A 13652-nucleotide genomic window follows, 5' to 3' on the forward strand; every position below is an offset into this window, starting at 1 on the left:
TATTGTCTACTGTTATCTGGTGTAGATGCTCCTATACTACATTGTCAACGATCAGGCTGTTGGATCCTATACTTATAGGCGATAAGTATAGACTTGGTGAAATGAGGTTGTTGGTAGTGTTGGTATTCTCCTCCATTGATCAACGCTTCTTAATTTTCTTGCCGACTTCTTGCAGTCAATTTTCAAGTGGCCTGATCCATTGAGTTCCTACAGACTGGTCAACCCTTGTTCTTCGGTTCTATAGTAGGTATTTTTCTTTCCCTTGTAATCGTTTTAATCATTATTGTCTTCTCAGAAGTCTTAATCTCATCCCTGCACTCCTCATCCAATTTTTCAAAGGTGAAACAGTGCACCAGTTGCCTCCAGTTCCAGATCCTGGCTAATTGACTTTGCTTACCCAAGTTGAAGTTACCTCTTGATCTCAGCGCCCTGTAGCCTGTCAAGGAATGTGTGTGTTGCCTCCTGTTGGATGTATGCTGGTTGCAACCCAACTACAGCCTGTTGCCCTAGCTGCTCAATAATGGTGGCAAAATCTTGCAGCATCTAGTTGGTCTTCTAGACTCTTCCCTGTAGCTCACACCAGTAGATAGCTGCCAGGTTGTGCTGTCCATAGCAATCTTCTAGTGGTGTGATGACATCGTTGCAGCCAGCCACAGATGGTACACCCTGAAGAACATCCTCTGCTTGGCCCTGAAGTGTGGTGATCAGGAACATGGCCTTCTAAGGCGTTGTACAACCATTATGACTGATTGCCTCCTAGAACTGTCGCTTGAAAACAGCTCATGATGAACTTTTGTCAAACTTGGATGGCTTCACCACTGAAGTCATCAGTGGATCAGTGCGCCTAATTCTTAGTTCTGTGAACTGTTAAGACACAATTTTCTGGCGCTAATGGCTCTGGGCCCTTCCCTTTGCCCACATTATTTCCTTCTGGCTAACCTATTATGTCCAGAGTGGGCAGAAAGCCTTGTAATCAGGAGCCATCCTCCTGTAAGGAATGGGTGCTGGAGGCGATTTTAGGGCCTGGTTCTATGTGGTACTCTACTGCAACTAGTTTACAGTTGAATGTGGGTTGACTGGGCTGTCCTAGAATGGTACATGCTAAGCCTATCCAGGTCAATGATATTGGGTAAGGAAAGGGATGGGGATAATACTGTAAACTTGCTGGTCCTCAGCAGTATTATATCTCTGAACTTAGGGTCTGACCTGCAGTAGCAGTACCTGATCCACCCTTTTGTTTGTTCAACTGTAACGATTTCTATTGTCTGCACCTTTTATACTTTTTTTATGAATTCTTAGTAGAAAGGATCCTTTGTTATTTTTTGTAGATTTTTTTTTTTGCTTTATTTTCTCTCTTTCTTCTTTGTAAGCTTCTCTACCGGTGGCAATATTATTATTAATTTTTTTTTTTTTATAAGTATGTCAATAGATGTTATTTTATTTATTTACTTAGATTTACTACAAATTAATAAATCCAACTAAATCTTTTTCTTATATTGGGTTGGCGTATAAAACTGAACTTTGAATAATTAAAATCTGTTACAGCATTTTTTTTATCATGTATTATCTCTTATGATGCATTTATTTACTTGTACTCCTTAATGAGCATCTGGTGGAATAGTTTGCAGTTTAGTTGGCTATACTTCCTATCGTCGCCAATTATAAGGGATGTTCAAATTTGTCATTTCAGGAACCTCTCTTTAAAGGATTAGAATTTCTGGAAGAAAATGTATATTTATGGCAAAATTTAAACTGGTCAATACAGAGTTGTTGATCAATAAATGTGTTGCTGCCATCCTTCATAAAAACTTACTCAAGAAATTTTGAGAAAGAAATTACAGATAGTGTTCTCTCAAGAAATTCTGGGCAGATTGGATTTCTGCTACTCAGAGGTAGTCTTAAGGTACCCTTCAGTGGGTTTATGTTGTGATTTGGTTCCTTTATGGATGAATCTTTCTCACTACCCACTCCTCTTCCTTATTATTAAACCCTTCATCTCCATTTCTGGTTCTGTGGGGATAGGCAAAATCCTGTTGGGTCCATTTTAAAATTGTTAGGATCTGTGAAGCCAGTGATAGGAATGCCTATGGACCAATCCATAGGCATTCAACAGGACTCCAGGAACCCTGTTTGCTGTCCAATGGCTAAAGTTCTGTCTGTAAAGCCGAGTTTCTCATTCCTCCATAATTCAAATACCAGTTACTGTGTGTTTATTTTTTATGAAATTTACTTGTGAATTCATAACATATGAGAGCAGTTTGGAAAGAAACTTCTGTTGTAGCATAGCGCTAGTAGTAGTGTTAGTGGCGCCGCCATTGACACATCAGTGAACTTTCTGAATCCGTGAACTTCCAGCTCTCTCAATGTGAGTCGTGTATGTTAGCCCGTTTTCTTGTTAAACATAAATATATGAGTGTTGCAATAGAAAATCCCACGAAATGCAAGGTGCGTAACCTTGTGTTATAAGATTTCCTTGAGCACAAAATGTTTTGGCAGCAGACATCCATCATCAGTTGTGTACTGTATATGACCCAAACATTATGAGTGACTTGTCTAGTATAGCAATGGGTCCGATTTTTTAAAAATGGAATGACAAACATCCATGAAGAAGAAAAGAGTGGTAAGCCCTCTGTTGTGAGTGATGATGTTGCCAGTGAAATTCATGAAAAAGTGCATGAAAATCGAAGATTCACTATCTGAATTTTCTGAAAAATTCTCGCAAATTTCTCATATGATTTTGTATGAGATTGTCACCAATAAATTACGCTACTGGAAGATCTGTGCTCGATGGGTTCCAAAAATGCTCACAGAGATCCATCGAATGAAACAACTGGGTTCTCTGCCTTAGACTTCCTTTCATACTATGACATGGAAGGAAAAAGGTTTTTGAAGAAAATTTTGACTGGGGATGTAACTTGGCTGGCCTATGTGAATGCCCAAATGAAACAACAGTCGATGGCCTGGGGCAGTACCAGTTCTCCATGCAAGCCAAAGAAAGCCCACCAAACTTTGTCAGCAAGGAGGATTATGACTGATTTTTTGGAATGCCTAGGGAGTTCTTCTGTCCTCTTGGTTAAGTGCTTAGAAGATCAGTATAATCAATTTATGGTCTTTATAGAGAATCCATGAAGCAATTTGGTTTGGGTTAGGACTAGGATTATTCCCAAGATAGAGGAATTTAAGGCAACGTTCTCTGCTCAGGCTCAGGGTTTTGAGGCGTTGACTTTTAAGCCAATTGAAGTAAAGGAGGTGATTATGAAGGAAATGGTGACAGTTCCTACTAGTCTCTAGGACTGTGGAGCCTCAATGGAAGTGCTACGCAGAGGTTTTAAAGGATAAGCATGAGATCAGCCTGTCAAGAAAGTAGCTGGAAGTTATCTTTCTGAATAAGTCTGAGGGTTCAGCAAAAACGGCCAAGGAAATAAGAAACAATTTCCAGGTTGCTCTTCATAAGAAGAGATCCAGCCAAAACCCTGATGGGATTGGTTGTCGTCACTGATGACAAAGAGATCGCTCGTCTTTAAAAGCTGAAACTTTTATGGAGAAACTTTAAAAGCTGAGACTTTGGGGGATATTGCAAGGCAAAATGCCCCATCATATACAATATTCCATAGGATCACCCTGAGGACCAACCCCTGTGGTACTCCTCTTTTCACCCCCACCATCCACTTTGCAGCGCAGCCTACGCCCCTTCAAGTATGATAGGAGTATTCTTCTGAGACACCCAGGGACTCTGAAAAATATCATTGCCTGGTGTGTAAAATGCTGTTAAAAGCATTCCGCTCATCTAAGGTAATAAGCACACAGAGATTGCCACTGGGACGATTCCCTTCAACTCTGACAATTCTCCTTGCCGATTGACAGAAAGCAGCTACTGCATCTAGGGTGGAGACTTCGTGTCTTGAGCCAGAGTTTGGAAGTTATGGATGTGGAAGGGTTGACGGACAGGCTTTCTCTTGCTTATGTGGATGCTGCAGAACACTCTAACTCACATAGTTCTGGTCGGGAGAAAATTGCTCTGTGGTAGACGAGAGAGTTTTCTGATCTGAAGCGTTCTGTGAATCATCTTAGGTGAGTTTCTCAACATGAAGGTGACCCTGAGGTATGAGCAGAACTCACTTTTGAGTATAGGGATTTGAGGACATATTTTCATATGATTCAAACAGCAAAAAGGGATTCTTGGTGTTCTTTTGTGCAGGATCAGGGTAATAAGGATCCCTGGAGTGTTGTTTGTAGGATTTTGGGACATACACGAAAGAAAGACGTTCTGCTATCTGCTCTCTCGACCTGGCAAGGTGTACTAACTGACAGGAGAGACATATTCCATACTCTCTTGTCAGTGTCAGTATCATCTGCGTATTACACGTGAGGACGCTTCTTTTCATTACTGGGTATAGTATCTTTGGAGATTAGTGAGGCTGAAGGGCGGCATGTTGTTTGCAGTTTTGCAAGGCAAGGCTCCTGGGTATCTCGGGATCACTGTGGAACTTCTTGTTCGCTCGTTGGGCGTAAGTGTAGGTGCAATGACGAAGGTTCTGAATAGAATGCTTTTTGCTGGATATTTTCTGCTTTGTTGGAAAAGAGGTGTGATTAAGCTTCTTTATAAAGGTGATGACAAGGACCCTACTGTGAGTTTGTCATACAAGTTTGTGACGCTTCTGCCAGTGCTTGGTAAGATGTTTCAGAAGTTGCTCTATTTGTGGCCTCGTGACATCTCTTGATGGAGGACCATACTGGTCCTCCATGAAGAGGCCTGGCTTTTCACCAGGGAAAGGTACAGAGGATGCAATTTTAAAATTGATTGACATCGTTACTAAATCCAACTCTGCGTATGTCCTGGGTATTTTTGGATATATCCGAGGCATTTAACAACTTGTGCTGGCCCTCTGCCTTAAATCAATTACAATGGTGGGCTTGTTTGCATGTCAAGATTGGGGTACAAGTTGCGTTTGTAACCAGTATGTATTGCTTTGTGATGGTGGCACTGAGGTGAATAAGATACTGTCGAAAGGATGTCCCCAAGGCAGTTTGCTGGGCTCTCTGCTTTGGGTTGTGGAGTTTGATTCTCTCATGAGGTTACCCAGTGGATATCGTGTCATCAGATATGCAGACGATGGGCTTCTACTGGTCAAAGGAGACTCATGGAATGAGGTCAAATTCTGGGCAACTCAAGCATGTTGAGTACTAAAGGTGTGGAGCAATCAACACAAAATGGTATTTAGCTCTGAGAAGACCACCATGATGCTGCTGAAGGCTTGTTTGACTGCTATGTGGCAAGCCCATTTTTCGATGACCGGCTATCCTATTTGTTATGTCTTGTTGCAGTGGTGTTTGGGTGTACTTCTTGAAAATTTCAAGTTCATGGAGCACTTTTAAAGTGTCACTAAGGAGGTATGTGATACCTTCTTCGACATTCAAAGGCTGGTCCATCCTGATTGAGGTCTAAATTGTAAAACAATGAAACCCTTTTCTATAAAGGTGCATGCCAGGCGATTATGCTTTATGTTGCACCTTTTTGGGCAAACAGATTAAGGTATATAAACTACTGCGATATTCTGTTGAGGGTTCAGGGTCTCCTGTTACTTATTGTAATGGGATGATATAGGACTATTTCATGTGAGGCAGTTCAGGTTATCACAGGTGTTATACCAATTGATATCCTTGCCTTGGGACATCAGTTACATTACACTGCGAAGAAGTCAGGTGAACTGACTGCACAGCATATTCAGGAAATAGAGGAAGAAGGTTTTGGTATTTGGCAGGACAGGTGGGATGACGTGGCAGATGGGTGGTGTATGCATGGTTTCTTTCTAGACATAAGGGCATTGAGAGTTGAGTCATGGATCCCCTGAACCGTTATGTGACTCAGTTCCTTTTAGGGCATGGCGCATTTCAGGACAGGCTGGCTTGATTTGGCTTGTACAATTTTACTGTATCTAACAAATTAATAAATATCTCTTGTATTACCTTAGATTTAATGGTATTTTAAGGAGCAAGCATATTGTAATTATTCTGGTGACTTTTATGAAGTGCTTATGCGAGTTGCCTGGTACATGGTTTGTACTTACTCTGGTATAGTAATTTTTTTTAACCATATTGATATTTTGTACATTTACAAGGTGTGTTCAAAAAGTAACGAGAATTTTTGTTTTTTGGAAAGAATTTTATTTATTCATCTACATTAATGTTATCCCCTTCAAAATAGTCCCCATTAGATATTATACACTTATGCCAGCACTTTTTCAAAACCCTGAAAGATTTCTGGAACTTGATCTTTGGAATAGTTTTTAGCTGTTTCAGCGATTCACTTTTAATTTCATCTATGCTTGTAAAACGACGGCCCTTAAAGTTCCCTTTATTTCTGGGAATAGAAAAAAGTCACACGGGGCCATGTCTGGTGAATATGACAGTTGGGGTAACATTACACAGTGTTGTTTTTGGCTTAAAATTTACAAACGAGGAATGAAGTATGAGAAGACGCATTATTGTGGTACAAAAGTCATGAATTGTTTTGCCACAAATCCGGGCATTTTTTCAGATTGCTTTACGCAATCTTGTTGGTAATACTCCTTACTGATCATTTAACCTTGTGGCAAGAACTCATGATGCACTGTGTCGTTAAAATCGAAGAACACAGTGAGCATAACCTTCACATTCGACTGTACTTGTCGAGTTTTTTTCAGTCATGGTGATCCAAAATGCCTCCACTGGGATGATTGAGCCTTAGTTTTGACATCATATCTGTAAACCCATGTTTCATCACCTGTTATGATAGGTTTCAGTAGTTCTGCATCGTTGTTGACTTCATTTAGCGACTCCTGAGCAACTTCCATTCACTGCTGTTTTTGTTCAAAATTCAATAATTTTGGAACAAATTTTGCTATCACACATTTCATATCCAAAACATCCAAAAAAATTTTGGCATGAGCCAATTAATATTCCAACATCATCAGTGACTTCTCTGATTGTGATTCAGCGATCATTCATAACCATTTCTTTTACTTTTTCCTTGTTTTCATCGATTGTTGATGTGCTGGGGCGTCCGGGGCGCTTGTCATCTTCAACGTCTTCACAACCTTCTTGGAAACACTTATACCACTCATAAACCCTTGCTTTATTCACCAAAAGCAATATTTAACATTTTTAAAATATTGCTACACTTTATTCCATTCTTATAGCAAAATTTAATACAAATTCTCTGATTCATTATTTATACAAATAAAAAATCACCGATCGTACCAAAACATGTATTATCTTTTTGACAGCTGACAGCAGACTAAACATCCAATATGGCTAAAAATGTACAGATACTTTTCAGACATGTTTACAACAACGAAATACAACAATACAACAACGAAAAAATCCCAAGAATCGGACTATTACAACCCGCAAAATTTCTAAATTCTTGTTACTTTTTGAACATACCTCGTATATGTTAAGAGATATTTTAATGATTTTGTATCTCTTGTTCCTCTTGCAGATTACAGATCCAAGATATGAAAAATTAGATTTAATGCTGTAAAATAAATAACATGATTTTTAAAATGAGCAAGTTCCTATTTGCTATCATGGCGTTATGTCGTAATTTTACTATAACAACAGCATCCATTCTTTTTGACATTTACAACCATCCAAATCAGTTAAATTAATTACGCTAATATGAATAATGAGATGGCATAGATGGTTATTGATTGCAATCTTGGAAAATTAATAGATTGAAGCCAGATCAGTTATGTTTCAATACTACCAGTTCCTAAGTATTGTCTGTTGGTAACTATTCTGTTGTTGGGTTCTAATTAACAAATGCATCCTGTCCTGGTATGTTAAAAGTTACAGGCACACAATACACATACTAGAGCTGCAGCTGCATAAGGGCCCTAATTGGACTAAAATGACACCAGAATTTGTTCAATAAACTGATGTTTGGATGAATTAAAATAGAATGTTGTAAAATGTTTAAAGATACATGCAATAAAAAATATACTTCAAAAAAAGTAAGGTCGTACTACAGCTAATAACTTTTTAGTTTATATACAAATATTCTGGGAATGGAATTATAAAACTTTCAGAATTTGAGGAACTACCCATAGAGTTTAAATTTTAAGACTGCACTGTATTAGAAGATTCCTTAAAGTTATTTTAACAGCTGTTTTACAACAGTATGTATGTAGGTATATTCTGGGTGTAAATACAATTAAGGAGTATTTGCATATTGAGTGGGGTTTATTACTTCTAATGAGATAATAATTAAAGATGTTTACATTTGTGGAAAGAAGTTTCCAAATGTGAAAATAATTCTGTATGAAATAGGCCATGTTTTGATCTAGCTGTGGTTTTAGTAAATAAGAAAAGCATAAACACACAAGAGTATTGAATATTAAATACATAATATTAAAGTTCTAAAAAAATTAACCTTGGGTAATTCATTCATACTGTTTTGTGGAACATTGTTTTGTCCACAAGTAAAAAAAACACTGTTTTTTTTACTTATGGACATTAGTTATGAGTAGTTTGTTTGATTAATAATTCAGAAATCAACTATTTTCTAGTATTGGAAGAGGAAATGGTGATGACTTGCTAACTGATATGTTTGTACAATCTGATGCTGATCAAACAAAGCGTAGCCTTTCATTTTCACAGAACATCCATCCTGCACGATCACCTCAACATGAACCGAGGTCACGCAGCTTTGATCATTCCCGTGATAACTCCAGCCATCATAAAGGGGAACACCCAGGTGATATGCCTTCCTATATTTTAATAAAATTTTTATTGTATAGTTTTGTTCCATTATCATTTTTATGTTTTATTATCATAAAATAAAAATAAAGTGTGAAAAAAATGTTTCATCGTTGCTTGAAAATAAGTATACTTTAAGAATAATAATTTTTATCTCTGGATAAATTAAGAATCTCATTTAAGTAGATATTTTTAAAGCAAATTTCAGAATGAATTTTTTTTGTCTTTAGTCATTTGACTGGTTTGATGCAGCTCTCCAAAATTCCCTATTTAGTGCTAGTCGTTTCATTTCGGTATACTCCCTACATCCTACATCCCTAACAATTTGTTTTACAAATTCCAAACGTTGCCTGCCTGCACAATTTTCCCTTCTGTCTGTCCCTCCAATATTAAAGCGACTTTCCATATCAAGCTACACTCCAAACATATACTTTCAAAAATCTTTTCCTGTATTTAAAATTAATTTTTGATGTAAACAAATATTTCTGACTGAAGGCATGTTCTGCCTATGCTATTCAGCATTTTATATTGCTCCTGCTTCATCTATCTTTAGTAATTCTACTTCCCAAATAACATTTAACAGTAAAAATTTCAATTTAGGAAACAGGTAGAAGTTAGCAGGAGCTAAATCAGGGGAATAGGGGCGATTGTGGAAGCACAGGAATTTGGAATTTTCTCAAAAATTCTGCAATTGAGAATGCATGATGAGCTAGTGCGTTGTGTCGGTGGAGGACCCAATTCTTGCCTTGCCAAAGTGCAGGCCTTTTCTTCTGCACATTTTCAAACAAATGCTGAAGGACACTTTATAATATTCCTGGTTTGCTGTCATGCCCCCTAGTGGGAATCATGATGCATGATTCCTGCATTCCTGTAGAATCAAAGAAAACCACCAACATTTTCTTCATATTTGACCAACTTTGTTGGGCTTTTTTCAGTCGTGACAAACTTGGACCCTTTCACTGTGATGATTGTGCCTTCGTTTCTGGGTCATACCCATAAACCCATGATTCAACACATGTAATTACCCTCTTTAACAAATGTAGGTCAGTTTCGGCTTGATTAATCAGTTTTTCGAACTTCAGTTTGGTGTTGATTCTGCTGGTCTGACAATAAATTTGGAATAAATTTCATGGACACTTGATGCATGTTTAAATCTTCAATTAAAATTGAGAAACTTAAACTCAGTTCATCAGCCATCTCCCTAGTAGTCTACTATGGTCAGAGCACAATAAATTGCAAACTTTCACAATGTTTTCATTGGTTTTTGAAGTGGAAGACTGGCCAGACCAGGGGTCATCTTCAACTGATTCATGGCCATCTTTGAATTTTGTTGAAACAGATTACAGATAAAACAGATTAATTTTATTGTAACTTGTCAATTTATATGTTCATAAAAAAATTTACATCATAATAAAAATGTTATTGATAAAGAGTTAAAAAATTTAAGACTTTTAATTTGCTTTTGGAGATTTTAAAATAGAAATAGAAAAATTAATTTTAGCTTTTTTTATATAGTACATTTTATCTATTAGATTTTATTAATGAAATAATATTAACATAGTGTGTGCGTGTGTGTGTTTTGTCTTTGTGAATATTTGTTCACTTCTGGTGCTCTATTCAATAATTGATTTTTAGTTATAATGTTAAATCTCTTTACATCCTTATTTGACATAATATATTCTTTTATAAAGCTCCATCTGTTGAAGTTGGATATCACTTTAGGACTTTATGTATTATTTGCTATAATAACGGATGAGCTTTGAATAATATTGACCAGAAATTGTGTAATAATGTACAGAAATTTCATAGGAATCAAATTGTGTTTACCCAAGCTTTTACAGAATATAAGCAAATTTCATATCAGCAGATAGAATTCAAATAATTAAATTTAGTTTCATGTTTAAAAAATTGAAAATTATTGTACTTAAATGAAGATGTTTCTCTTATTCTATTGAAATAAGTTTCATCTCCATTTGAATAATGTAGTTAAATTTATATGTCTTTAAGATTGACAGGAAACCTTTCCGTTAATTTTCGTCTTGAACAACATTTTTATATCATAATAGAGAGATTATTTCCATACATCCATATTTAATTTTAAGTTAGCGTTTGTTTTTATTGTTTTCTTTTGTTCTTCAACATAAGTAAAAAGTACATTACTTTTGTTGATGTACAATGGTAGTATATTACATTGGTAATAGATTATCACATGCTGATAATCTATTTCAAGATTCTACATCTTGAAAATAATTATCTGTACCCTTTTAAAGGTAAGTCCTTTCTGAATCACTTTATATAATGACATGAATTATTATTTTGAAGATTTATAAATAAATAAAAATTATTTATATTTGTGAGGTTTTTAGTATAATCTAGGTTGGATGATAATGAAATTTAAGGTCAATATTCATAATCAGTTTTATTGTACCGTTTTAAGGTGCAAATATTTAATAAAGTAAAAAAAAGTTATACATGCATCAATAGTTTTCAGTTTTTGATATCAAGAGACAGTTAGACTTGTTAAGCAAGATACTGTATAATCAATTCAACAGCATTTTAACTTAATATTTTTAGTGTATTTTAAAGAAATGTTAGTTTCATTACAGGTTATACATTACGTACTATAAGTGAAGCTACCACCCTTCACGCTAAAGTGCAGTAAAGAAACAGCTGCCTAAATGGCTGTTAAAAAAATACCAACTTGGTGCCTTAGGTAGAGCCAGGTTAGCAGCCGACCATAATTCTCATTTTACATATCAAAGGAAGAAGTCACTTAAATTATTAATTATAATCTTGGCTGTATTCAAATTTACACTTTCATCTTCAGTTTGACGTTTGGTTATATATTATATGAAAATTGGATTTTCTGTAGTTTTTAACGTTTTTTCTGGGTCCCCTACAAGTTACTTGCCAGTTCTACTTGATATAATTGCTAGTAATAATATTAATGTTACTAAATAAAGATACTGACACTAAATATTGTGCTACTGAATTCTATACTTCATGGTATCTCAGTATCATGTACATCAGTAACACTACCGACTGTATGCTCTGAAGTAGCTCATAATACTTCTTATAATATCTGTTTTGGTAAACTAATAGTACTGTATAAGTAATCGGTTATTTTTTGTTTATTGCTAAATGGTATTGCTAAATGGGACTCATTTTCAACAAAATCAATCATATACATATACGAGTGTATATTATATAATTTATCAAAGTTTACAGTAAATTCTGTACTGATTAGATATGAAAAAATATTGATGTAACTGAGATTTTGTTTGTGCAGTCTGCGTTCTTTTAAATGTATTTCAAGATATTCTATGAATTTAAAATGGCAAAATACTTGCAACCATTTAACTGAATTATTCAGTATTTTTTTTTTTTTAACTGTCAATAAATTTTCAAATGTTGTGTAACAGAAAAATGTTATTATGATAAAAGATAGGGAAAGCACACAAAAAAAATTGTCAATTCTGATATCAATTTTCAGTTGAAAACAACTAAATTTTTAATTGATACTATGAATACCTTAACATTTTTGAATAATAATGTTTATTGCACTCTTCTCTACACTGTTTTTCTCTTTAAGAAAATGCATCTCTTAAAAAAATATTTTCCACAAAAAATTCAGAACTTTTTTTTTTAAAGAATAGTTTATATGAGTAATATTAAACTTAACAGGAAAGGCAAAATTGAACTGTCAAGCATTGGTCATATGTGACAATTATGGCATCATTATGAGTGATCATATACGAACAATATGATGTACATGTTTGCTGTAAGATAAAAAAGTATATTGTATAATAGAAATGACACGTATGGGTAATATATTTTATTTTTAAATTTTATAAATAATTTCCCTATAAATATACGAGGGTTGTTTTTTTTTCAACCTCCAATGGGCTATAAAATAAAGACAGTGACATAACAGAATGATTCTATTACTGAAATTTGAGTAGTATGTAACTTATTTTTCTACATAATCGCCAATACAATTGAGGCATTTGTGGTATCATGACACCAGCTTTCTGATGCCCTCTTCAAAGAAGTTTACCGTCAGTGAGGTAAGGCACATCTTGGCAACCAACTGAAGATTTTCATTGGTGGTGAAGTGTTGTCCGCCCAACCATGCCTTCAATTCTCAAAAGATGTAAAAATCCCTAGGTGCTAGGTCTGGACTATGTGGTGGATAGTTGAAAACTTCCCACTTGAATTGTTTGAGCTCTTGTATCACATTGGCACAGTGTGGTTGTATTGTCATGAATCAAAACCATGCCGGATGAGGGATTGCCCCATTGTTTGTTCTGGATCGCTCTTCAGAAGTGATGTAAAGATTCACAGTAAACTTTCTTTGTTGTTGTTGTCCTCTGTTCCGTAAAGTCCACCAACAAGACACCTTTATGGTCCAAAAAAACTGTAGCCATTGTTTTCCTGTTGCTCAGTGTCTGTTTGAACTTTTTGGCTTGTTTGGAGAAGAAGTGTGCATCCATTGCTTAGATTGTTCTTTAGTTTCTGAATTGTCATACTGGATCCAAGTCTCTTCGCCAGTAACGATAGACTTTAAAAACTCTTTCCCCTCATTATCATAACATGTGAGAAACATTAAGACTGATGCCATTCGCTGTGTTTTTGTGATTGTCACTTAACATTTTTGGGACCCAAGGTGCACACAGTTTCTGGTATCCTAGATCTTTTAGTCACAAAGAAGACCTTGAAGTTTCTGGGATTTCTGCAGAAAGTTCACTTATCATAAACCTCTGTTTGTCATGAACAAATCATCAACACGCTCAACCAGGCTTACAGTAGCAACAGACTTGCGTCCTTGCCTACTTTCATCATGTACATTCGTTCGCCCTTCTTTAAATTTCCTATACCATTCCTGTACACTACCATCACTCATAAACTTTCAC

The 13652-nt window shown here is 35.8% G+C and overlaps 1 protein-coding gene across 10 annotated transcripts in view; it reads left to right on the forward strand.

The window, feature by feature from the left end:
- Nucleotides 1-13652, forward strand: part of LOC142323199 (inositol hexakisphosphate and diphosphoinositol-pentakisphosphate kinase 2-like) — a 330980-nt gene that overhangs the window by 248886 nt on the left and 68442 nt on the right. For all 10 annotated transcript variants that reach the window (XM_075362529.1, XM_075362537.1, XM_075362533.1 and 7 more), the window contains one exon: nucleotides 8550-8737. In XM_075362529.1, the coding sequence (XP_075218644.1) occupies nucleotides 8550-8737 (188 nt within the window). The remainder of the gene's footprint in view (nucleotides 1-8549; nucleotides 8738-13652) is intronic.

This window comes from Lycorma delicatula, chromosome 4, assembly GCF_047948215.1.
Source record: "Lycorma delicatula isolate Av1 chromosome 4, ASM4794821v1, whole genome shotgun sequence".
Taxonomy (NCBI): Eukaryota; Metazoa; Arthropoda; class Insecta; order Hemiptera; family Fulgoridae; genus Lycorma; species Lycorma delicatula.